The sequence below is a fragment of the Euleptes europaea genome, chromosome 1, assembly GCF_029931775.1.
Source record: "Euleptes europaea isolate rEulEur1 chromosome 1, rEulEur1.hap1, whole genome shotgun sequence".
In the NCBI taxonomy this organism is placed as follows: Eukaryota; Metazoa; Chordata; class Lepidosauria; order Squamata; family Sphaerodactylidae; genus Euleptes; species Euleptes europaea.
In genome coordinates, this window is record NC_079312.1 from 79,369,292 (window position 1) to 79,394,607 (window position 25,316).

Below are 25,316 nucleotides of genomic sequence, written 5' to 3' on the forward strand. Positions count from 1 at the left end.
ATATTTTTTTCAGGCTAGTATCTGATGGGCCGCTACCTATCCCAGTGGGAGGATGGAAAGCAGAACAATAGCCATGGTGTCCTTTGACCATACCAGGGTAACAGGACAGAGCTTGAGAGTTCTGTCCAGGCTGATAGCCCCAGGGATACGCAGATGGTGGGAGGTGCCATTTCCCAGGAGACAGGGCCTATGGGTCTATGTTGGTTGCTGTGGTGATAGGGAATTGTGTTGCCTGGTAACACATCTTGCTGCTCTCTGTCTCTCCCTCCCTCTCTCTTCCCAGCACTTTGATCTAAACGTGGTTGCCATAGTGAATGACACTGTGGGAACCATGATGTCATGTGCCTATGAGGATCCCAAGTGCGAGATTGGCCTCATTGTTGGTAAGGTGGAGTGGGGTGGGGGCAGCTTTGGGTGGACATTGAAATAATATATGTGTAAAAGGTAAAGGTCCCCTGTGCAATCACCAGGTCATTCCTGACCCATGGGGTGACGTCACATCCCGACGTTTACTAAGCAGACTTTGTTTGCGGGGTGGTTTGCCAGTGCCTTCCCTTGCCATCTTCCCTTTACTCCCAGCAAGCTGGGTACTCATTTTACCATCCTTGGAAGGAGAGAAGGCTGAGTTAGCCTTGAGCCAGCTACCTGAAACCAACTTCTGTTGGGATCAAACTCAGGTCGTGAGCAGAGCTTGGACTGCAATACTGCAGCTTACCACTCTGTGCCACGGGGCTCCTTAATATATGTGACACCCTCTTTTAAATCCTAGGGAAATTTTCCCCAAGTGCAGATACCCTTCTTTCACTCTTTTTTTCCAGTCTAAGGCTTCCTTTTGGGATTTATGGCCAGAGGCTGGGTTCTTGCAGGGCACTGCTTCCCAAAAGATACACCTTACTCTGCAATGTGAAATTTAGAAGAGAAATCTAAGTGGGCTGAAGGGCCTTCCTCAAGTCTTGGCCCCAAGAGGTTACTTGCTCAGAGTAGGGGAGCCTAGTAGGATGGTCCGTTTTCAGCACTGACTCAATGCTACCCTCCATTTTATCTCAGGAACAGGTACCAATACTTGCTATATGGAGGAAATGCAGAATGTGGGCACTGTGGAGGGTGACGAGGGAAGAATGTGTATCAACATGGAATGGGGGGCATTTGGGGATAATGGCTGCCTTGAATATGTGATGACATCCTATGACAAGAAAGTGGATACAGCATCCATCAACCCTGGCCAACAGAGGTAAAACTAGGTATTTTTTTATTGGTGGGTGGCATCTGTGATATTGGCTGACTTGGCCAGGGTATCATCTCCAGGGTCTCCCTGTCTGGTACTAATCAACATCTTCCCCAAAGGTATGAGAAGCTCATCAGTGGCATGTACTTGGGTGAAATTGTGCGCTATATTCTGCTGGATCTAACATCCCGCAAGATCTTATTTCAAGGCCAACAGCCATCTGTGCTTAAGACCAAAGACCTCTTCCCCACCAAATTGATAACAGCCATTGAGAAGTAAGTGTGCTTCTATTGGGCTTGTAGTAAAAATCTTAATATCACTTGTGGAATCCATAGGAATCCAGGTTCTGGTGCAGAACTTAGCGATTTAAGATATAAGATCTCCTGAATTACTTAGAGTGCAAAAAGACTCCATTGTCCAGGGTGTGGTACCTCTCTACCCTGCTCGGTTATCTGTCAATCCCTTTCCTTGGTCTGAGGTCTCTTCCTCATCTCCTCACTTTGTCTCACCTAGCACTGTATTGGTATCATTAGCATTACAAGCACGCAAATTGAGCCACTTTATAGAAAATGGATATTTGCATGTATGTTGTTGATCTTATAGAATGTGATCATTTGTTATGACACAGAACGTTGATTTCCTTAGCATTAGGTTTGAGTTTTGTTTTGGACACAAAGTGTGAACTTTCCTGTTGGTCTGTGCAAATGTTGTCACTGGGTCACATTCAGTCATACCAACCCATGTTGGGAAGCTCGGGCTCTTTCAAGTCAAGTGCATCTGAAAGACTTTGTAAATAGCAAGCCAGAGGCCCCTTGCTTGTGCTGACGGTAAGGAAGGAAAAGGCCTATGTGACTAATTCAGATGTCCTGACAGTGGTAGCCAAGGCCTGCAGGAGACGCGTGCTGCTTTGGAAGAGAAGGGACTTCTGATATCTGCAGATGATGCCCAACTGGTGAAGGAGGTGTGCCACACTGTGTCCACCCGTGCTGCTAAAGTATGTGGAGCTGGACTGGCTGCTGTTGTGGAGAAGATCCGAGAGAATCGGCAGCTGGAGAAGCTGGAGGTGACCATCGGAGTGGATGGGACTCTTTACAAGATGCACCCTAAGTGAGTTGGTTTTGCTGCATTAAGTCTGTAGGGCAAATGAGGGATTTAGGCCAACCCGCTGCACTGAGGGAGATGGAAACCTGGGTTGCCCATTGGGTGACATGTCCAAGATAGGCAGAGAGGGCAGCAATGGATTTGTGGTGTGTGGGATGGTTTTCAGTTGCTGGAGCTACCATGAGAGCTAGCACAAAAGTTAGCACTATGTTGTAGTGTGAGATATAATCCATCAACAGATATAGTTCAAATTGAGGCCCATGGCATTTGAGAATGCTTTTCTGTAGGGATTGGGGCTGCTTACACACAGAGGTTTTGATCCAGTTTTGTGTCTAAACTGAAGCAGGGTTGTTGTTGTTTTTTTTTGGGGGGGGGAACATCCACAAACTGTTATCCCCTAATAATCCACTATCTGTGTTTTATCTCACTTTGCTGCTGCAATAATTCCAAAACCTGTTTTGCTTAGATCTTTTTGGAAAGACTGCAGCTTTTTTGCATGCTGTATGGATGCACATTTTTGCAGGTCCCATCCACATCAGCCCCATTTTCCTCCTCCCCGCCCCTCACCCTCACCTCATGCCACCATTCCTCTCCTTCCCCACGCTATCAAAGAGCCTCTTCAGGGTTTTTTTTTAAAATTGATGATTGGCATATTTTTAAAATTCTGAAAAAGCCAACTGGTGCCATGGGGTGGGGAGAATGATGATTGCAAGGAGCTAGGGCAGGGGTGGGGAACGTCAGGCCCGGGAGCCGTTTAAGGCCCGCGAAATCATTTGATCTGGTCCTTCGTGGGTCCTGGCAGATCTCTAGCTCATAAGGATCTAGGACTGGCGATCCGCCCCTGTTCGCGGAAAAGAATAGCCTCTCTTCAAGGCAGATGTGTGTTTCTTTTGCCAAGAAAAGGAACCTTTTTTTCCCCTTGCAGAAGTGTCGTTAGCTATGGAGCTGCTAGGACTGCCCAAGAAACTGTGTTAACCCTTTCCCACCTGGGCCATGGAGAAACGTACTGGTTGGCTAATTTTTAAGTTGATAATTTTGTATGGCCCGTGAATGATGTTATAAATATCCAAATGGCCCTTGGCGGAAAAAAGGTTCCCCACCCCTGAGCTAGGGCAAGGAAAGCTACTATGTGGATTGTCATTGCTGCTACAGATTTGCAATAGTAATAAAAGGGACACAGAAAATTCTTGTCATGTGGATGCAGCCTGGTTCTTGCAATACCACTCTAGATCATTAAGGTCCAAACTACATATGTTCAGACATGAGTTGGGTCCGGGTTCCCAATTTGCATTCCACCCACAAAACAGGAGGTTTGGATAAAGAAATCAGTATGGAGATGGGAGGGGGGTGATGGAAGCCCCTTCTCCCTCCATGCCACAGCCCTGATCCGAATTGGGGCCCCTGGCACTTGAGAAATAAGCTCCCAGCAGCTGTCATCTAGCTGCAGGGGATGTGAATCAGGTTGGGTGTAATTTGTGTAGTCTGGGGACCTAAGAGGAATTGGACCTGAGACAAATGTTATCTCTGGTTTGCGGATGGAAAAGAAGAACTGGTGGCAAGAACATCTCTATCCGGGAGGCATATAGCCAGGGCCTCTGTTGCTGTGGGACGTGCAATGCTGGGCTGCAAGTGGATTTCTCCATCTCAAAGACATTCTCCCTTTCTCCCCCCAGCTTTGCAAGACAGCTTCAGGAGACAGTGGCTCTTCTGGCTCCAAAATGCCAAGTCAAATTCCTGCAGTCAGAAGACGGCTCGGGAAAGGGAGCTGCACTGATTGCTGCTGTGGCCAACTTCAAAAATGCACAACACCCCACTTAGCCGAGGCTTTCCTGTGTGTGTGTGCTTTATAAACACCTCCCAATAAACAGGATCATGCATTGTTCCCTGTCAGGTCCAAACCCTGACTCAGAGTTTCATCCTTTTTTTGGGGTTATTGCATAAAAATCATGCACACAAAAAGGCAAGCAATGATGGTAGTAGCATTTTGACTCTACGGTCATTTATGCAGGGGAAATTTGCATTTGGTTTGCTGCACAGTTTTCTGCTCCGAATTCTCAAACATCATATGCATGAACACCCCCCCCCCCAATTCCAGAAGTACCTTGGGGTTACTTAGGCATCCCCAGTGAATCACGGAGCTTCTGAGTCCCTCCCCCTGAGAACGCAGCCTTGTTGCACTTTACTTGGAGGGGGCGGGGCAGCTCTTAAAGGGACTGCGTGGGCTTTTGCTGGGTATTCCTCCCCACCTTTCTTCAACCTTTCTTTAACCCCTGCTGGGAGCTGCCTTCCAATCTTTGCAGCCTCTCTTCGGGTGTCTTCCTGCACATTTCGTGAAGGTTTAACTCCCTCTTTTGTGCTTTGCTTTGAGGGAAGAGGTTGGATGGGAGGGACAGACACGTGGGAGGGAGAAGTCAAAATGGGCGTGGGGAGAGAAATTTGAAGTTAAGAGATATACATGGAAATGGGGGGAATTTGCGCCACTCCTGCTGCGAAGCAGTATTTAAATTAGTTCTAAAACAGGATTCTAGAACTGCGGGGGAAGAATGAGGCCAGAGCAAAGTCATGTCTGAAGGTCGGTAAAATCATGAATAATGCAAAGGAAGCCTCGAAGCAGTCCAGCAGGGACTGCGAACTAAATGCCCCTGCATAAATGGCCTACAAGTTCCTCTTAATGTCTCTGTGTTACGCTCAAGCTTCACAAATATAATAGAAAACAGTAAAGCAAAGTCCTGCTGCCACTTAGATCCTCAAGCTGTCTTTTCCCAAAGAGCCAAAGGCAGGCCTGTCCAAGAGGGCTAAAACAGAGGTGCCCTCCTCACTCCGGGCATTTCTATGGCCACAGGGCTCTCGGGAAGGCATCTGACTGGCAGCCGATCTGACGACCTTTCCTTTGGCTTGATATAGGCATAGATGCAAGAAGCCCCATGTAGCAATATATATATATAATTTATTTACATTCATGCCCGCTAAAACCCTGTGCGGGACGCTTATATGTACATAAGGCCAAGTGTAAATACTCGAATGCACTTGAATACAGAATAAAAAACGATCTTTACACAATACGGCATGGACCGGCCTGGTCCAGCACACGTTCACTGCACGGATTGGACTGCCACGCACACGCACAATTCCCTTTGCATATACACTGGGCCAAGGACTAAGGAGGCACAGACCCAGTTGCCCAGTACAGCACTGCCCTTGTCCCTGGGCTGCCCTCTGCTGCCTTCCCTGCCCCTCCCTTGCCCCCTTGGGGTTCCCAGTGTTTGCCGACCACTAACCCCCCCTCCCGGGCTGCCCTCTATGGCTGAGTCTTGAGTACTTCGTGGGCTGGAACAAAAGTATACAGAGATGGCTCTGGAAATGCCCTGGCCCATCCCCCCCTTCCTGTATTGTAGCATGGGACGTCCTGGGTGGCAGTAATGGGAAGGGTACAGACACGTCAGCTCCAGAAGCAAGCTTACCTTTTTCCTCCTGGTCGCTCAGAATGGGTGCTAGGCCAGCCATCTCCCCTTGCCCTCCCCCCCCCCACTAAGGAAGAAGAGGATTCTGAACACACGACCAAGTCCAGACGCTCGCATCTCAAAATCCATTGCGAGCCTCTTCAGGCAGTCGGGGCAGGCCTCCCTCAGCCAGTCCCAAAGCTTTCTTAGTTGCAGCAGGGTAAGCGTTCAGTAGCCTTTGCCACGGCTGCTGGAGACGGAGCCAGTGTGCTTGCCTTCTGGCTGTATTTGGCACAAGGAATAGAGGGCACGAGGCCAGGATGCCTCAGACAGGGGGGGTGCAGGCATGTTCAAAGCAGGAGCACTGCCCCCTTCAAATGATGACGCCCCCTGTCACCTCCTGGCTCAGGCCTGAGCTGTCCCCACTGAGTGCCTTAGCACTCGGCCTCTGAAACCATGAAGAGGGAGCTGTCCTGCTTGCCCACCTCGGCCACAGCAGCAGCCAGCTGGTTGAGGTTCCCGTTGGGAAAATGACATGCCTCCCATAAGTTCAAGATCATGGCTGTTGGGCTGGGTTTCGAAGCAAAGAAGCTGAGGTGGCTGTGGAGAGAGAGAGAGGTTGTTGTCAGCAGCCGAAGACAACCCGAATAGTCACTAAATCCTCAATTCCAGCTGAAGTGGCCCCTTCCTTATCCCTACCCCCTTGTGGCGTTTGGGTGTGTCACAGGGGAAAGAATGTGGCCCCATTTTGTCATGCATAAACTCCTACTTCACTCAGCCCAGACTTCCACCTCCTCTCCTATTTCTGCTGAAGTAAATTTCAGAAGAAGGAGAAGAAGAGTTGGTTTTTATGTGCCGACTTTCTCTACCACTTAAGGCAGGCTCAAACCGGCTTACAATCACCTTCCCTTCCCTTCCCTTCCTAGGTAGGGCTGAGAGAGAGTGACTAGCCCAAGGTCACCCAGCTGGCTTCATGTGTAGGAGTGGGGAAACCAACCCAGTTCACCAGATTAGCATCTGCTGCTCATGTGGAGGAGTGGGGAATCAAACCTGGTTCTCCAGATCAGACTCCACCGCTCCAAACCACCACTCTTAACCACTACACCATGCTGGCTCCCACCCTAAAGGCTGGGCTAGCTGCAGCTTGTAGTTAACATTGGTTGTTTTACCCAGAGAACCTTTTTACCTGTCGAGGTGCAGCTTCTGAGCTAATGCTCTCCAGTCAGCTCCACGGGCTCCTGGTGCATCCAGGCTAGTTATGATCTTCTGGCGGATGAGGAAGGGGATCTTGAAGGCACTGGGGCCCACCAGGGCAGGGGAGCCAGCCTCATGGTCTGGGGGCAGCCAGTCCGAGAACCGTGCATCCTGGAAGGAGGACAGCAGTGACTGGAATCAATGGGGCAAGTGGAGGCCTCACGATGGAAGCGCTGGGGTGAGAGGGCTGAGTTATCTGGGGAGGGTGCCTGCGACCCAGAGCTAAGACTGTTCTTTCGAAGTGGTGTGGATGCCCCTTGAGGACAAAGTGGTTTCTTGAAAGAGATTTCTCAAGAGGGTATCTCTATCTATATATTTCTTCGACAGGTTTAGGGAAAGAGAGCTGAAGATCACAAAGAATATATCCTGTTAGATCGGGATCAAGCAAGAATGCGGACCCTTTAATGGAGTCCAGGGAGTCCAGCATGGACTATGAGCCTATTTCCATGATATGGTCTGTATCATTACAGAGATAGAATAGGTTTTCTTTTCCTTTCCTAAGATAATATGTATGGGACGGCTAAGGAGCTTGACAAAAGTCAATATTCCGGACACTACATCTTTATAATGATGTTTTATGCTTCCTGGACAGGGTGGGGACACATATGAAAAGCCATGTGTGATTCAAATCTCAAACTCTGCCCTTCCCTCCCTAGAGCTACTCGCTTTCTCTTTGGTTGCTTTTTATCTAAGAGTTGCTTTCATTGATTTTTCTTATATATTGCAGTGAAGTGTAAAAAGATAGTGCCGATGTCCTGCTGATAGGCCGAGGGAAGAGGAGCACAGAGACATGGGAAGGAAAAGGAAAGAGAGGTGGGTGGGGAAGAGGGCAGCCACTGTGGTGTGAAGACGTGGGACCTTTTGCTTAAAGAGAAGCACAGTGTAGGGCTTTAGAGGAACTCAGCACTAAAAAGATGAAAATAGGGTGTCAAGAGAAACAGAACACTGTGACGTGTATACATTCTGCACATGGAGAAAAATGGCTTATTTTACTCATAATTCATTGTGCAATTTATAAACTATTTCCCATAGTTTATTCTAGTTTCATTCATCATCAAGGGGACAAGAGGCTACACACCACACTGAAACCTCCTTGCCAACCACTGAAAACCTCATTCAGCCACCCCTCTGGCTTCTCAGATTTCAGCAGGCGTCCACATGGTTTTGAAGCACATGTCTGAGCACCTGCAGAAGCAGAATATACATCCCACTCCAGCTACATACTGTTGGGATTGAGGGGAGGAGCAGACATCTGTACTGGATGACACGGCCAGATGGAGGAGTAGGAGCAGGGCCTGTGTGCTGAAAGGGAAGCCCTGAACAAGGTCAAGGAAAGCCCTCCTGACGCAGCCAAGCCCTCCTCTTCAGCTCTTGCGTCTCATTAGGATCCTCATGGGACAGTGGCCACCCTGCTAACTGCAGGCTCAAATTATGTGTTTGGAACTGTGCCCAATATCTTACTCCCCAGCTTAGAGGGTCCTGTGTGAAACTGTACCCTTCATGGACACTCTACCCAGCACAGAGTTCCCTCCCAGATTAAAAAGGCACCCCACAGCAGTAATCTCACCAACCGCCCCATTGCAAAGTCCTTGCCCTCACCTTCGCGATGTTGAAGTCAATATTGAAGCTCTGCCCGTCGCCCTCAACCTGCCAGATCCAGATTTTGCAAGCCAGCTGGCAAGTGCTGGTGCTGAGTCGCACCAGTGTGAAGGTGCAGTGCAGATAGGGTTGCAGCCCGCTCCAAAGGTGGTAGAAGGGGATCTCCTGTGAAGAGATATCCACAGGCTCAGGGAAGGCTGTGCTGCTTTGCGAAAGGGTGATGCGGAACTAGGCTTCTGCCAGATGAACCCGTGCCAGTGGAGTCAGGAAGGAGACCAAACAGCGTCAGGCAGATTACCTGCCACCCCCCCAGTGTACAGACTGGTGTTTGGCAAGTGAAGGACTCGGCAACACTCAGGTGTTGTATTCTTGGTCCTGAGACAAAGGGCGCCTTGTGGCTCCACAAAGCACAAAATGGAGTGGGCACAGACTGGCAAGATCTCTTGCCAGCAAAGAGTCCAAATCCTGCCTCGTCCTGCCCCAATTGCAGAGCCTTCCCAGAACTAGTGAGCGCACTTGCCTGATAACTGACAAGGAGCTTGCTCTTCCACAGTGAGCTGGGCACATCATGGATGGAGAGGCGCAAATTGTGGTAACTGTCTTTGAAGTGCAGGATCCGTGGGGCACCGATCAGCTGTCCTCCCATCTGCTTCTCTATTTGTACCACTTCCTGTGGTGACGTGAACATACGGGGCAAAGAGGGAAAAGACTGAGCTCCCACAACCATTAATGCCTGTGCCCAGTGGGCCACTAGCTACTATGGGTCCAACTGCTGTTACGCCATTGTATGAGGTGGGAACTCTGGAAATGCAAGGGTCTGGCCTGTGTTGCTGTGGCAAAATTCCTGCATGGCAAATATTGACATTGAGGGCAAGGGCTGTAGCTCAGTGGTAGAGCATCTGTTTGGCATGCAGAAGGTCCCAGGTTCAATCCCTGGCATCTCCAGTTCAAGGGACTAGGCAAGCAGGTGATGTGAAACTCCCCTGCCTGAGACCCTGGAGAGCCACTGCCGGTCTCAGTAAACAATACTGACTTTGATGGGCCAAGGGTCTGATTCAGTAGAAGGCAGCTGCATGAATTCATGTGTGTTCATGTGACATAGCGGAATAAGACTGTCAGGTCATGGTGGGGAAGGCAGGAGGCCTCTGTAAGGTGATGCTAGGGATCCTGTCACTGTGATTCGATAGTTCTTAAGGTCCAAACTATACCATACATTTCACATATCCCGCAGCCAGATGACAACTGTGGGAAACTTATTTTCCAAGTGCTGCAAAGGCTGATTTGAGACTTCAGCCCCCCACTGCACCATTTTCCTACCCAAAATATCCCCAGGGGGCATTAGATGCCTTATGGGGGGCATCCAAATCTGACTTGTGTCCAAACCCATTGTGTAGTTTGGAGCTATAAAGGGCAAAGTATTGGATACATGGTCAGTGTTGCTGAAGTGGCAGATGCACAAATGCCTTACTCAGGCATTGTCTGGCATTCAGCAGCTCCTGAGACCTTTTTTTTGAACAAATAGTGCCTTATTAGAACAGCAGAGAGTGCACTATGCAGGTATATCTGTGAAATTTGCAGAAGAAGGGTTTGGGATTCCCAAAAGTGGATTAGTATTTTTGTGGGGATGGCATTTCAGCCTTGGAACTAATACCTTGAGTGCATCCCGGGTGTCACTGAGGCAATATACACGGACATCGTACTCCAGTCCGCTACAAGTAGTGGGTGCAAAGAGGACCAATTTGAGGCGTTTTGAGGCAGCCATGCTGAGGGATTCCCCCACCAAGGCGAAGCGGCCTAGTTGCTCTGTGAAGATGAAGCAAGCCTGAGGTTCCAGCTGGCAGTGGTAGAGTTCTGAGGGTACTGGCTCACCCAGGTGCAACACATCCTGAGAGAATGGAAAGGGGACAAAAATAGCTCTAATCAGCACATGTTGGAACGGTGAGCACAGAACTAGTTTGACCATGCAGAATTGGCAAGATAGTGCCAGGACCAAATGGATGAGACAGATTCAGGGTGAATTAGTACGGCAGGCACAGAGGTGGCAGAGGACGAAGGTTGATTGATCTGTTTGGATTGGTATGCTGTCATCGAGAATGGCAGCCATTCTTATCCTGTGCTTCCCTCAAGGAACTCAGGGTGGCATACATGGTACTTCCCTCCCCATTTTAGCTTCACAAAAACCCTGTGAGGTAGATGATGCTGACCGTGACCAAGCCAAGGTCACTCAGCCAGCTGCACAGTAGAATGGGGATTTGAGCGGGGGTCTCCCAGATCTTAGTCTAACATTCTAACCACTATACCATTCTGGTACCCAAGGTACATGAACTGGCATGGGTGGTGTAAGGTCAGCACAGTTGATATATGTGGACACGGATAAAGCTTAGGGATGGACAGTAGATGAGCTGGTGGTCACTACGTGCCTCCAACAATGTTTGCACCAGGCTCTTGCTTGTAGCCGCAGCCCCGACGCCTCTTCCTTCCAGGATCTCAAATGTGCTTGCCTGCAGTAGCAGTAAAAAAATTCTCTAGATCCCACTAATGCTAAAGAAGGGCTTTGTGTTACTCCAAAATTGCAGAAAACAGCCCAGAGAGTAGTATTGGTGGATGATTTGGCTTTCAGAACTTCCAGGTTTCACTGCTTAAAACAGCAAAGGTAGGCTTACATGTGTGTGACCAACACTTGGGGAAATCTTAGTAGTCAGAGGGACAGAAGAAGAAGAGTTGTTTTTTATATGTCAACTTTCTCTACCACTTAAGGAAGAATCAAACCAGCTTACAACCACCTTCCCTTCCCCTCCCCACAACAGACACCCTGTGAGGTAGGTTAGGCTGAGAGAGCTCTAAGAGAGCTGTGACTAGCCCAGGGGTCACCCAGCTGGCTTTGTGAGTAGGAGTGGGGAAACCAACCTGGTTCACCAGATTAGCCTCCGCTGCTCACATGGGGGAGTGGGGAATCAAACTTGGCTCTCCAGATTAGAGTCCACTGCTCCAAACCACCGCTCTTAACCACCACACCACGCTAGCTGAATCAAATGTCCAGTGCTTCAGAGGAACAGGACTTGAGCGGCCTTCCTCCTGATTAGCAGAAACAACATATTGTGCAAAATATGTAAATTAAGATCATGTATCTAGGTCACAGGATTTGGGCCGCCTTCGTGAACAATAGGTGGAGGGGCCCAGAGTTCACCCTGCCCACCCTGCTCAAGTCCTTGAGTGGCTGCCTGGTCACCCAAAGCCAAACACTCACCTCCCACGTGCCCTCACAGGACTGCTTCTTGAGGTGCAGGCTCCAAGTCTCAGGGTTTGGCTCCACACAGTGATCCATGGCTAAGATGACTGGCCGGGTGAGCAGCACCCCAGGGGGCCCACAGCTGACAATGGGGCTCAGCAGGGTCTGGCAGCCAGCCAGGGGCAACCTTGATGGGAGAGGGGAAGAAAGAGCTGGTGGAGAAGCTGTATACAAAGCAGCGGGATGAGTTTCTCTGTTGTCATCGGCTGTTTTGCCTTGATTTCCATTCCACTGGGCACCGAGAGGTAACAAAATTGCTGTCTTTCGCCATGGGGAAGAAGGTGGCAGTAGGGTCAGCACGTAGGGGCTCACAACCCAAACAAAGAGGTTTGCTTGGACTCAGAAATCAGTAGCTAGTAAACTTCAGCAAATGTCTCAGCATTTGATGTAGATCTAATGACTTCTTCAAGGTGGCAACTCGGGAAACATTTCTGAGAATACAGCCAGAGAAACAGCTGGCACAGAGCACATTTTCCTTTCCCTGGAGAAAAATAGAAAGCTTCTCAGCGTGCCCAGCATGGGAGTTCCTCAGAGGATTACTAGACAGTTGTCTGACCGAGTTCTTTTCCTGTGAGACTGACTGGGGTAGTCTGGCAATATCCTTCCTGGATGACAATCCTGCCAGTATCGCTAGAAAGGCTGCTGTCCATGGTGATCGGGCCAGCCCTGTCTTTCAGGCATACTAATCAAATCTACCACCTCAGTACTCATCCAGCACCAAAGGGATTCTGGACACAGACAGTGCCATGATGGAAGCATGCTTTCTCCATTGGTTAGTTCATGCAGTCCTGAGCAGTGGTATTGAAACAAGAGCAGGTTGTCAAGGGCCAGGACACAGACATTCATCAGAGAAAAGTGTTTGTTAAACTCGTAGACTATTTATGCTTGGTAATTAGCGGCACGTTCCAGGCTGAAGTGCCCTGCATATTTTTTTTGAGTTTTTCATGCTGAACTGTCATTCAGGAAGTGACTGCAACGTCGGCACATACCTGCTTTGCATTTCTTAAGAGCCCCTTTACAGCAACCTTTTGTGTTTGCTCTGCCCCTGCCTCGAAGAATCCCCTCAAGGAAGCATGCAAAATCACAGCCACGAGTTAGCTATGCAAATGGTGGTTGCTAATGGAAGGAACAAAGAAGCAGGCGAGTGGGGTGGTGGTGGAATTTCTCCTTTTCATCAGGACCGTGAATAGGTATTTTAAAGGTCACATTTAAAAAAAGAGCTTTGAGCAAGCATCAAAATTGACTCTGCATAAATGGCCTTAGAATTTATTGATGGTTCTGTGAAAGTTGCCTAGGAATTGTCTACGGGTCTTTATTTGCTGGGTACCTCAATCCTGTGCAGGGCCAGAGGATAATTTCCCTGGGCTTGGTACAAACTTGTAACATGAGGCCCCCTCCCACATTCCAACACACATATATAATTTCAAAAAGTCCATTTTAATTTCTGAAATGGAGCAAGTAGACCATATCATGGAAGTGAAGTTATAGCCCAGACTGGGGGCCCCCAGGGCACCAAAGTATACTCATCCTCCCCCCAAAAAACATTTTGGCCCTGATTATTATATGAAAGTGTTTCCTGCTGAAAATAATATGACTTTTCACATAATGTGCTCAGGGGTAGGATGCTGGCATTGTAGTCTCTGAGCTTGTGAACTAGCAAAGGAATCCTATTGCTTAGATCAAGTTAATTCAATCCAATCAAGAGTGTTCCTGGTAAGAGTGTTTCTGGTTTCATACTCTTTGGAGGAAGTCTAGAGATATGTATCTCAATGGTATATGCCAAGAATGTTTCCCAATGAGGAAAAGTATGTATGCCAAGACAAGGTTGTTTCCATCCTATAAAGATGCCAGGTAGAAGTTTACCATATAATGAAGTTTGTGACTACAGTTAACAGCAAACATGATGAAATGATTGTTTTGGAGACATTCAGTCACATCTGTTTCAAGAGCACAAGCCAATTTTGGCACTTGCCTCTCTAGGGGCAGACCAGCAAGGACAGCCTATGTATTGCCTATAGGGTCAGAGGTGTCAGGTACAGATATCTGTGAGATTCCCAGTGAGCTGTTATATGTTACAGTAGAATGAGGCAATGTGTGTGAATGTAGTGGCCTTGAACTAGGCCCCTATTAGTATGCATGGAGATTTTGGGGGATTGGGAGAGATACCTCACATCCTCCTGCTTGTGCAGCGTCAGGTAGATTTCATAGATCTTCCCTCGTGGGATGGCATCAGGTGGGATGAGCAGGCTGACACCTAAGAGACAGAGATATTGTTGCTGCCCAGGGGCCACGGGATACATCGTCTGGAGGCAGGCCTCCTTCCTGCCCCAGGTTTGAAAGGAACACCCCATGTTCTCTGAGGCAAGTTGACTGCTGAGATAGAGGCTGTAGTAAAGGATTAAGGAAGATTAAGGAAGTCTTGGATGATTGATCCTTAAAAGCCCTAACTCTCATCTGGGAGGTAGAAGCTTCTCTAAAGGGAAGCGCTTGGTAGCTGTAGTTTAGTCACAAAGTAATCCCTACACACACACCCCGTCCCAAGATCACAAGGAACCTCTTCCCCATGGATGTGTGGACATGTGTGCCAGTTCAGAAGGGACTCATGAAGCAGCTTTGCATTTTCTTCATTGGGCCACCTTCCCAAATCCCTGGCTCTGCTCTTCCCCTGCCTTCCAACCTCACCTGTGTTAGGTATCATAAGGCGTCCACCCAGGAAGTTGAAGGTTCCATATGCCATGTTGGCCCCACCCCTGGGCAAGGAGCGGAAGAAGCTCTGGGTAGAGAATCGTGAGACAAAGTCCACTGGATCCGCACTGGGAGAGCTATGGTGCAAGGTGTGGCGTCCGCTACCTAGGGGGCTCAGCAGGTGCCCGTTGCCGAGCTGGAACTTGCTGGGTCCGTCTTGACGGGGACACAGTGAGCCCTGGTAGGTCATAGTGGTGGTGCTCAAGTCAGGCTGGATAGTGAGCAAGTGGGAGTTATCTGTGAGGATGGAGAGACGACACCTTAACAACTGTGCCGATGAAATTGTACATACTGTTTCAAGCTGTAAAAAAAATTCTTCTCCAGGCTGGAAAAGGGAGCTCATTCATTCCGAGTTCTACATTCAGAGCTCAATTACTTTATGGATGCAAATGCGGCTCTTTTGAGTCACTTCAGGTAGGTAGCAGCCTAATCACAAAACATTATCTCATCAGACGGTGTTGCATAAAATACGTTAACCAGCAGGGGTAACAGACTGCTGCAATGACCCAAGAAATAAAGATCTCTGCTCAAACCATCACTTTGTGTATTAATAAGGTTATGCATTTTATTTCCCAGGGACATCTTTTAAAGGGGTAGCGTAATCTGCCTTTTAGAGTAAGGATGCTGGGATGCCGAGCCCGCTCACGCAACCCAGTTGTACGACCTGAATGCAGCTCCATCGCACTTGCTGTCATTCTACCACCTTGTCCCTTGTGCTGTCCGCAGGTCAGCGAGCAAAGAAAAGAGGAGCGGCCCTGCTGGATCACATCAGCTATCTGCCTAGTCCAGCATTCCTTTTCACACAGTGGCTACTCAGATGCCCCCAGAGATGAGTTTAAGGTATCACATCCTGAGGTAATGAGGCAGCTGAGTGACTGATGGAGTGATCAAACGATGCCTATTCAGGCTGTCCCTAGAAACACGCAGAGGGTCTCGTGAATTGGTTCCACAAAGCCAGAAATGGAGCGGCCATATTGGGAGATGTGATTTCTCACAAGTGGCATTTTACGATACAATTTCTTTGGCTATTTCAAAGGCCCGTGGAACAGTTGGTTTTACTGACATCCACTACATTATGTCATTGGCTCCCTTTTTTCTAAGTGTCACTCCCTGGCAGCTACTAATAGTCACTGTAGTATGGATGTTCCATAAGATCTTCTGCCTACCATTCCAGCATGGACTACTTTCCCCGAGGTGAGATGTTTCCTGATTGATGGAAACTTTGTTTCGTGAATGAATTCAGAATGATTTAAAAGCCTCCAATATGCGTGTGTGTGTCTGTCTGTAGGTGGTGGGGGTGCAGTGGTTAGGGAATCTCTCTTTCTTCTACGCTTCAGTGTTGGGCTGCTCTTACTGGTGGGTGTCCTGTTTTGGTTCATGAGTGGGTTGCAGGAACCATGGGACATGAGGAGCAACAGGACAGAGGTTAAGTAGTGATGGAGCAACGGGCAGCATATTTGAGAGTTCTGACTTGGGAAGTCCTACTTTCCAGTAGGGAGGAAGGAACAGTGGGCTCAGTCTTTGTTAGCGTGGTGAAATTCTGAAAGAGACAAGCACCATCTGGAGGCTGAGAGCAGGCAACTTCAGCCAAGAGAGCTGGCAACCCTGCCCAAGACCAAAAGTGGTTCCAAGAAGACTGCTTGCCCCACTGCTTCCCACACTCACATGTGACGGCACAGAAATCCTAGAACCAACACTGAAAAAAAATTGCTGTGATCTGCCAAGGCCAGGGTGATGCTCACCTGCTTTGGTGGGCTTGATGCTGACCGGCTGAAAGCCAGCAGTGAGAATAGAAGAGTCGGCCACATCTGAATCCAGGCCTTCCTTCTTGCGGCAATAGACGAGGGTCACCACTAGGAGCAGCAGCACTAGGCAGACAGCCACAGCGATCAGGCCCACATATAAAGCCACATCCTCAGAGCCACCAGTTCCTAAGAAGGGGATCAGGAGAAAACAGGTGTCGGCTAGGGCACCCACTGCCTTGAATAATTAGGGTTGCCAACCTCCAGGAGGTGGCTGGAGATCTCCCGCTATTACAACTGATCTCCAGGTGACAGAGATAATTTCCCTTGGAGAAAATGGCTGCTTTGGCAGTTGGACTCTATGGCATTGAAGTTCCTCCCTTCCCCAAACCCCCCCTTCTCAGCCCCCCCCCCAATCTCCAGGTATTTCCCAACCCGGAGCTGGCAACCCTATAAATAATGATCATTGTCCACTTGAAACCTTCTTAGCAAAGCCAGGCCATCTTTAATTAGGAGGAGGGGCTAGTAGCCACTCCCCACCCACCACCTTGTGTCCATGCATGTTTAGCAAGTAGAAATACTGAAAACTCCTTGACCCAAATCACCATAACACAGGAGAGGGCATGTGTGCTGGCATTTGGCATGGGTATCCTCAAATTAATAGTATAGACAGCAGGCTGATGTATAGGTAGAGTTGCAAGGTGAAGTGATCTCTGTCAGCTGGAGATCAGTTGTAATAGCAGGAGATCTCCAGCTAGTACCTGGAGGTTGGGAACTATAGGTATAGAGCAGGTTGTGTTATGGGGGTGTGTGAGAGCATTTCAGGGGTGCTATGTGTCAGGGAGCACATTTGTTGTGTCTGTTAAACTGGTGAGTACACATGGCAGCTTGCTTTATGCAGCAGCACACGTACAGGGCAGGCGTTTGCACGAGAGATAAAAATGGAAGCGCATGCGTTACGTGAAACAGCATTTTGCCCTGCTGTTCCTCTGGATCCCTTTCCCACCCCCACTCACTGCCAGCTGGGCCAACCTGTCAGGCTTCGGGAGGGCAGGGGGGACATCGCCTCGCTTCAGCTGCATGAATGGTTAATTTGATGTAAAAGGAAGAGAAAACCCGTAGGAGACAGAACAAGCCTAAGCTCGATAATGAGCCAGGATGGGACCTGTCACTCATTCTCCCACACTGTCAGGCTTGCCAAGCACTCTCCTGCCTGGAGGGCAGCAGACCTCGCCAGGCTGACCTGCACCAGCCATGAGTCTCAGGTGCAGAAAGCTCATGTTTTGGGGGAGAATTCTGGGCACCTCCTCGTAGGAACGCAGCCTGTGGAAGGACACACGGGGCATACGGGTGTCCTTGCAAGGTGGGTGCTCGGTTTGCGGCCTGTGACTACGAGATGTCAAACCAGGCAACAGCTTTTCCATCTGCGCTGGGCAGACGGCGGCTAGTCTTGTGCAGATGGATGGGCAAAGCAAAGCTGACAGGCCTCACTGCCCTCACACATCTCAATCAGCCTGGAACGTAACGCAGCCCAAAAGGAACTCGACGAGAAGCGCTTTGTGACAGCAAAGAAAGGATTCAGGACATTCCCCACCACCTCCGACCACAACACCCTCTGTCCTCCAAAATGGCAGAAGCGGCAGGGACTCACCATGAGTACACAGCTCACTGGTGCAGTTGCGGGTCTCCAGTTCTGGCCCCTGGCACTCTTCCCCGCCATTCCGGGGTGCTGGATCAGAGCATTCGCGGCTACGCCAATGTGTACAGTCTGCACCACACTCTGACCACAGGCTCCAGGCTGACCAACCACCAGGCACTGCCGGACAGGAGGAGGGCGGTACAGAGGCTTAGTAACCAAAAGGCTACCTCCAATCTATTCTTACCCCCACAGTGAATTCTACCCCCCACACAAGCCCCAAGCAGACATCTTTCTATCCAAATACTAGTAGCAGCCTCAAGGGCCAGGAGGATGCTGGGCTATGTTGAAAAGGAGGGACTAGGCCCCCAGAATTTATGGCTGACCCACACTGGAGCATCAAAACCCTCCTAACAGGACAAGAAGGGGGGAATCCTTCCCACATTTGTAACATGCCTCAGAAGGACAAAGGGCTTAGAGGTGGAAAAGGATGAACAACAGACACATGGATGGGTTAGGGAAGACAGGTAGAGCCAAGGGGGAGGGGAGGGCTAGGCATTGTCCAGTTGCCCTCGGGGCTGTGGGTTCAAACAGGGCTGGAGAAACAGAACAAGAAGCCTCTAGCATTCGCGACACCTTTCCGGACTCCCTGTAAAGTCAGCAGGATTGCTTTGGGGAAAGGCAACGACTGGGATGGTTGGGGGAGGGGGTGGATTGCAGAAGAATGCTCAGGCAGAGCTGTGTGAAGGGCTGAAACAGTAAAGGGGGCTACGCACTTGGGGTGAAGGACAGCGGCCTTGCTCAGCCTCCGAGCGGGTCTGCTAAGCATTCCTCAACTGTTAGGGGGCCTGTGCTGCTTAAGTGCTTAGGGTGTAACCACAGCAAACAGAGCCCACGGGAGCAAGTGCACAGCAGTGGCAGGGCAGTACCTGGGCACAGGGTGGCGCAGGAACTTTTCTGCACATTCTGGCCCTCACAGGAGGCCCCCCCGTTGAGTGGCGTCGGGTTGGTGCAGCTCCGGCTCCGCTTCTGCCAGCCCCGTCCGCAGCTGGTACTGCAGGCTGACCAGTCCGTCCACGTCGACCAGCCGCCATTCACTGGGGGGAAGGGACAGCATCAACTCGAGCTCCCAACGCCTGTGCCGTACGTGGGGGCAATGGCTGAAAAGGGCAGGCACCCCCTCTGGGAGCGCCGTGCTTCCTGAGTCTGGGAGGAGAACCCCAGCCCTTTGGGTGCCTCGGGGCGACACTGCTGGTCCTAAGCAAATGGCAGCTGTGGGTTTGTGTTTATGCACAGTTGGGAGGGGAAAATACACAGGAAAACATGGGGGTATGCAGCAGGAGTCACAAGCAGAGGGGCAAACACTTGGAGGAAGGGGGAGGGTCATGCAGCTTTTCCCCAGTGGGATTCTGCAGAAGCATCATTCACTCCCTAGTAACATCAGCGGCCAAAGTTCCCTCCCCCATTCCTATTTCTCCTTCAATCCATGAGCCCATCTGAGATCAGATTTCACTTCAGGATGGGGAATATATCTGTGCTGGTTCATATCCCAAATGCAGCCGGGTTACTAACTTTGATACACAACTTTTCTTTCCCCTGATCTACTGCTGAATGCAGGGTTCTGGAGCTCTCTCTGGATGGGCAGGGTTTAATACATCAAAACCACCAGATCCTTACTCCCCCCCTTCCCAGGGCACTATTGGCAAGAGCCCCACTTCCCACCGGACCCTCTTTCCTCAGAGCAGCTCGCCCTATGCCCTGGTGGGGCCCTACCGTAGACAGTGACAGCAGCAGGGGAGCTGCGACGCCGGGCCACGATATTCTTGGCTACGCAGGTGTAGTTGCCTGTGTCAGCGAGGCGGGCCTGCTTCACCACCAGGCTGTGCTCCAGGGTGATGTAGAAATTCGGGTCCAGCGCGGGGTCCAGGAGCTCTTCGTTGCGCAGCCACTCGACCTTGGGGAGAAACAAAGCCACACATGGGGCAGGAGTGGGTCAGGCTGCACAGGAGCCTGTGGGGACTGTGCAGCTGCAATGTGCCTCAGTGGGAAACCCATTCTGGTACTGACCTAGTGAGGGACAGAGATTGACAGGCCAGTCAGCACCAGGGTAGGCTAGGGAAGCTCCAGAATGTGAGTTAATGAGCTCTGCAGAGATGAGCTGGAGTCAATCAAGCGGCGGGGAGTATGGAGGGGTAAAGGGATAACACGAACCCAGTCGAGATCAGAAGCAAGCGCTGTGGGGTGGCAAAGTTAAGGGTGGCGGTGGGATGTGGTTCCGTGTTGGACGGTCCCTTCAAACTTCCTGGGGTATACTGCAAGGGATGGTGTTCACGGGCCATTCCGTTGAATGGCTACCTCTTGGCCTCCTCATGTTACCCAGGGATAAGCATATCAGGCTGGTACTCACTTCAGCTGGTGGGATCCCCTCGGGAGGGCGACAAGGCAGCACAATCCCCTGCTCAATAGAAACCTCTTTGGCCACTGGCTCTTGTTCAAAGTTCTTCCGCAGATCTAAAAAGAAGAGAGACTCACTGTGGTATTAATGACTCCCAAGACCCCTCCCCCACCCCACCCCCACACACATAATGCTTGGCCAGCAACACTCCAGAGGGGTCTGGAGACCAAGTCCTATGAGGAAAGGTTGAAGGAGCTGGGTATGTTTAGCCTGCAGAGGAGAAGACTGAGAGGGGATATGATAACCATCTTCAAGTACTTGAAGAGCTGTCATATAGAGAAGGGTGCCAAGTTGTTTTCTGCTGCCCCAGAAGGTCGGACCACAACCCACGGGTTGAAATTAAATCAAAAGAGTTTCCGTCTAGACATTAGGAAGAACTTTCTAACAGTTAGAGCGGTTCCTCAGTGGAACAAGCTTTATCGGGAGGTGGTGAGCTCTCCTTCCCTGGAGGTTTTTAAGCAGAGGCTATATGGCCATCTATTAGCAATGCTGATTCTATGTCCTTAGGCAGATGATGAGAGGGAGGGCATCTTGGCCATCTTCTGGGTATGGAGTAAGGGGGGTCACTGAGGGTCTGGAGGGGGAGGTAGTTGTGAATTTCCTGCATTATGCAGGGGGTGGACTAGATGACCCGAGTGGTACCTTCCAACTCTATGATTCTATGATTCACTGTTGAGAAAGCCTTGCCTGCTCCCTGCCAATACCAGTACCAGTACCCAATGGGTCATACTTAATCTGGACAAAAAAAAGGCCTGTTGCTGGGCTCTGATTTTCAGCTGCAGAATGTGGGTTATGGGCATTTCCTCAAACCCATCAAAGACACCAAGAGCTAAAGTGGTATTGGGCAAGATGGTAGGTGAGGGAGAAAACGAAGAAGAGGCTGGAGAAGAGGGACGATGGATGATCTGGGAACAATCCTAAATGGGTCACTGGCACAGCCGCAGTACCCCAGGTGGAAAGAGAGTCACTCACAAGCAATGCGCACGTAGGCCTTCTGGCTTTTGGTGGTGCCAGAAGAGCTCCAGGCCACGCACTGGCACCAGTACTCCTCCAGGCCAAAGATCTTCTCCACCTGCTGCCGTGAGATGTCAATCCGCACCTCCATGAGGGGCAGGCCTACCGAAAAACCAGGGGGACAAAGAAGCAAAGGAGGAGGAGGTGGGGGGAAGGTAAGGATTTTTGGGATTGATTTTTATTCTCACTACAAAAAAAGCCCTAACAAACACACAAATACCATGCATTACATACAGTATACATTAACCGCAAACAACACCTGAAACTCGGAGAAAATTCTGCCAACATACATAAATAGCAGTATAATACTATTCAAGAAGGGGAAGAGAAAAAAAAAGAGAGGACAAAAAATATAGCATAAAATTTAATAGTCTTAACACCTCCTTCTTTACCATAATCAATGGATCACAATAATTCCCAAACTTGACAAATGGAGACCAGGAGGACCTTAATCATTTGTCATATGCCCATGTTTTTCGTGACCACCAATATTTATAGATTGTGATCTTATTCATAGTCACCACAAACCAAACTCTGCCTAACCATTTTTTTTTTGTGCTGGAGTTATTTGTTGTTTCTATACCTGAGCTAATGTCACCCAAGCTGCTATAATTAGATTCCAGACAAAAGTGGGTGGGGAGATCAGTGAGTGGAGGCACTCTCCACAGGGCAGAGGACAGGATGCAATTTTGAGGAAAGGAGGCAGAGGTAGAGCAGGGGTGCTGAACTCATTTGTTACAAGGGCCGCCAGCCCAGATTGAGGGCGGGGGGGCTGCCTTGGCTGGCTCGTGGGCTGGATAAGAGATCTCAAGAAACCGAATATGACCCCGTTTCTCTAGGGTTGCCAGGTCCCTCTTTGCCACTGGTGGGAGGTTTTTGGGGTGGAGCCTGAAGAGGGTGGGGTTTGGGGAGGGGAGGGACTTCAATGCCATCGAGTCCAATTGCCCAAGTGGCCATTTTCTCCAGGCGAACTGATCTCTATCGGCTGGAGATCAGTTGTAATAGCAGGAGATCTCCAGCTAGTACCTGGAGGTTGGCAATCCAATGTTTGACACCCCCATGGTAGAGGGTGCAGAATTCAGCTTCTGGAGAATCTCAGTTCACATTTTTTTTTAAAAATTGTTTCTGGCCCTTGTGGTTATGAAGGTGTGTTGGAAGTGTGTGGGCAATGCCTGGGGAAGAAGCTGGAGCGGTGGCTTGATTTCCAGCCACTAGAAGGTGGGGGCTTCAGTACTCTGCATGCCTCCTTCCCCCTCCTTCTTGCCAACCAAAATCAAAATAAATTATGCAGAATGTGTACAAATTGCAGAAGAAATTGTGCAAACCTGATCACAAAGCATAATCTATTCAGGCTGCAGAACCCGACTTTTCTTGGTCCAGAATTTGTGACTTTTATTGTTTTGAAGGACACAGTACAGCACCAACAGCAGCATCCCTCCAACTACCCAAGGACAGGGCCTCCTGAAGCAGCTGTTTCTCAGGGCCCTGGAGCACAGGCCCACCTCTGCCCCTGGCTTTGTCCTGGTCTTTTTCACAGAATGTCTCATAAGGTTTCTAACCAGGTTGGTACCAGCTCAGTTCCATGGAAGTCTTCCTTTCCTTTTGTTTTGGCCTCATCTTCTATTTACGGTTTAGATCTGATTCAGGCTACGATCATGTTCTGGTTGCCTAAGTGGTAATAAAATGTCTACGGAAAGAATAGGCACTTGGCCAGTGAGAGCTGGGGAGGGGGACACTTTACTGAAGTTGCAAGAAGAAGTTGTTGAATGGTCTGGTGAGCCCCTCAGCGGGTGTGAATGGAATGATCCGAACTCTACAGGCATATCTTCACTGCAGGCTTCAGCTGGTTTAATACTAATTCCCTCTCTCCTGGGAGCTGCGGTTCTATCGGCAGGGCTAGCTTACGCTAACAGGGAACTCCGATAGCTGAAATTCCTAGCAGACTTTAGCAAAAGCTATGAGAGTTACACCAGTATAAATACAATACTGATCTGTAGTGTTGGTACGTCCTGTGAGACCCTCCTAACTCACAGTGGAGTCCTAATCAGAGTCCTGCCCTTGAGATCCATGGGTTTAGGAGGGTGTATCTTTGCTTAAGGCTGCACTGTCAGGCTACATTGGCGCTGAGGCAGATACCGTCTATCAGTCACTCGGGCTGTAAGGAGACCAATCTCTCTCCTGCCTAAGATCCGGGAAGGGGCTGTGGCTCAGTGGTAGAGCATTAGCTTGGCAAGCAGAAGGTCCCAGGTTCAATCCCTGGCATCTCCAGTTAAAGGGACTAGGCAGGTAGGTGATGTGAAAGATAGGGTTGCCAGGTCCCTCTTTGCCACGGGCGGGAGGTTTTTGGGGTGGAACTTGAGGAGGGAGGGGTTTGGGGTGGGGGGACTTCAATGCCATAGAGTCCAATTGCCAAAGCGGCCATTTTCTCCAGGTGAACTGATCTCTATCGGCTGGAGATCAGTTGTAATAGCAGGAGATCTCCAGCTAGTACCTGGAGGTTGGCAACCCTAGTGAAAGACCTCCACCTGAGACCCTGGAGTGCCACTGCCAGTTGGAGTAGACAGTACTGACTTTGATGGACCAAGGGTCTGGTTCAGTCTAAAGCAGCTCCACATGTTCCATCCCCAGTCCCAGCGCTCACCTGTGCTTTTCTCCATGCTCCGCTGTATGATGTGATCGCCCTGGTGCACCCACTCGCCATTGCACTTGAAGTAGATCTGAGTGGCAGGCGTGGCCTTGCAAGCCAGTGTCACCGGTTTGTTCTTGACAATATAAACATCGTCAGGTTCCAGGAGGAAATGAGGGAGCAGGTCTGAAGTGGAGCCTGGCGCAGGGATGGGCACTGTGGCACTTTGCTGGGCACCTGGGCAGGGTGGACAAAAAGGATATGATTAGAAAGAGGCAACAATGACCAAAAAAAAACAAAAAACCCCAGGCCTCGAAGAAATGGGGATTTCCACTACTGGATGAGAGATCTGCACAGTAGTCTCTGTTCAACCCCTCAAGGTCAGATGGTGCTTTTGCTCCACTGGCCAGGCCCAGAGTTCTCTAAAACCAATCTTTCGAAGTTAAAAAGATTTGGCTCTGCTTTCCTGTAATTTGAACAGCTTCTACTCTTCGGGGATATTTGGCTAATTACACAGTTAATTGGCCCGTAACGTTAATGAAAGCAACCGAAGCAAGAGCTCTCAGCCATGCTGTTGCCTCCACAGCCAACCCGTGATGGTCGCGCCGACTGCCTGAACATCTTGTCCTCAAGCCTCATAGACGCAACCAAATGCTGATTCTGTGACCTTAGGCAGATGATGAGAGGGAGGGCATCTTGGCCATCTTCTGGTCACTAGGTGTGTGTGGGGGGAGGTAATTTTGAATTTCCTGCATTGTGCAGGGGGTTGGACTTGATGACCCTGGTGGTCCCTTCCAACTCTATGATTCTATGATTCTAAATCCTACCCACAGTAAGGGCCAATGAAAAGCACCAGATGCACTTCCTCTTAGGTTGCATTATATGTCATGGTGAGTGTCAAAAACTCATGATCGTTGCCATTTACTGGCAATTCTTAAGATGTTAGGAGATGAGTGGGAAATTTCAGCAACACTTTCAGTCGCACAAATGACGAGAATTACAACTCAACACTATTTTAAGATCAGCCACGGCAGTGTACCTACCAGGATCTTAGGCAATAGCTGTAGCCCATCACAAGAAGTGAATAGCACAGGTGGTGGAACAGGTGGTAATTGGTTGTGTGTATTTCTCTCTTACTACAGAGGGCATGTGATTAACTTTGGTTGTAGAACTGCTCTCCAGTGTGCCAC

The 25,316-nt window shown here is 49.7% G+C and overlaps 2 protein-coding genes across 2 annotated transcripts in view; one reads left to right on the forward strand and one right to left on the reverse strand.

Moving 5' to 3' along the window:
• The window catches only part of HK3 (hexokinase 3), a 37,729-nt gene extending 33,585 nt beyond the window's left edge, over positions 1 to 4,144 (forward strand). The window contains exons 14-18 of the mRNA XM_056847427.1: positions 284 to 383; positions 1,048 to 1,231; positions 1,345 to 1,500; positions 2,099 to 2,332; positions 4,000 to 4,144. Of these exons, the coding sequence (XP_056703405.1) occupies positions 284 to 383; positions 1,048 to 1,231; positions 1,345 to 1,500; positions 2,099 to 2,332; positions 4,000 to 4,144 (819 nt within the window). The remainder of the gene's footprint in view (positions 1 to 283; positions 384 to 1,047; positions 1,232 to 1,344; positions 1,501 to 2,098; positions 2,333 to 3,999) is intronic.
• Positions 4,145 to 5,911: 1,767 nt separating this feature from the next.
• UNC5A (unc-5 netrin receptor A) overlaps positions 5,912 to 25,316 on the reverse strand; it is a 113,472-nt gene continuing 94,067 nt past the window's right edge. Inside the window, exons 2-15 of the mRNA XM_056854561.1 lie at positions 24,142 to 24,363; positions 21,459 to 21,602; positions 20,439 to 20,542; positions 19,805 to 19,985; positions 18,047 to 18,211; positions 16,396 to 16,584; positions 14,591 to 14,890; positions 14,075 to 14,162; positions 11,867 to 12,035; positions 10,271 to 10,504; positions 9,140 to 9,289; positions 8,620 to 8,784; positions 6,953 to 7,131; positions 5,912 to 6,366 (exon numbers count right to left, since the gene is read on the reverse strand). Of these exons, the coding sequence (XP_056710539.1) occupies positions 6,201 to 6,366; positions 6,953 to 7,131; positions 8,620 to 8,784; positions 9,140 to 9,289; positions 10,271 to 10,504; positions 11,867 to 12,035; positions 14,075 to 14,162; positions 14,591 to 14,890; positions 16,396 to 16,584; positions 18,047 to 18,211; positions 19,805 to 19,985; positions 20,439 to 20,542; positions 21,459 to 21,602; positions 24,142 to 24,363 (2,456 nt within the window). The 3' untranslated portion in view covers positions 5,912 to 6,200. The remainder of the gene's footprint in view (positions 6,367 to 6,952; positions 7,132 to 8,619; positions 8,785 to 9,139; positions 9,290 to 10,270; positions 10,505 to 11,866; positions 12,036 to 14,074; positions 14,163 to 14,590; positions 14,891 to 16,395; positions 16,585 to 18,046; positions 18,212 to 19,804; positions 19,986 to 20,438; positions 20,543 to 21,458; positions 21,603 to 24,141; positions 24,364 to 25,316) is intronic.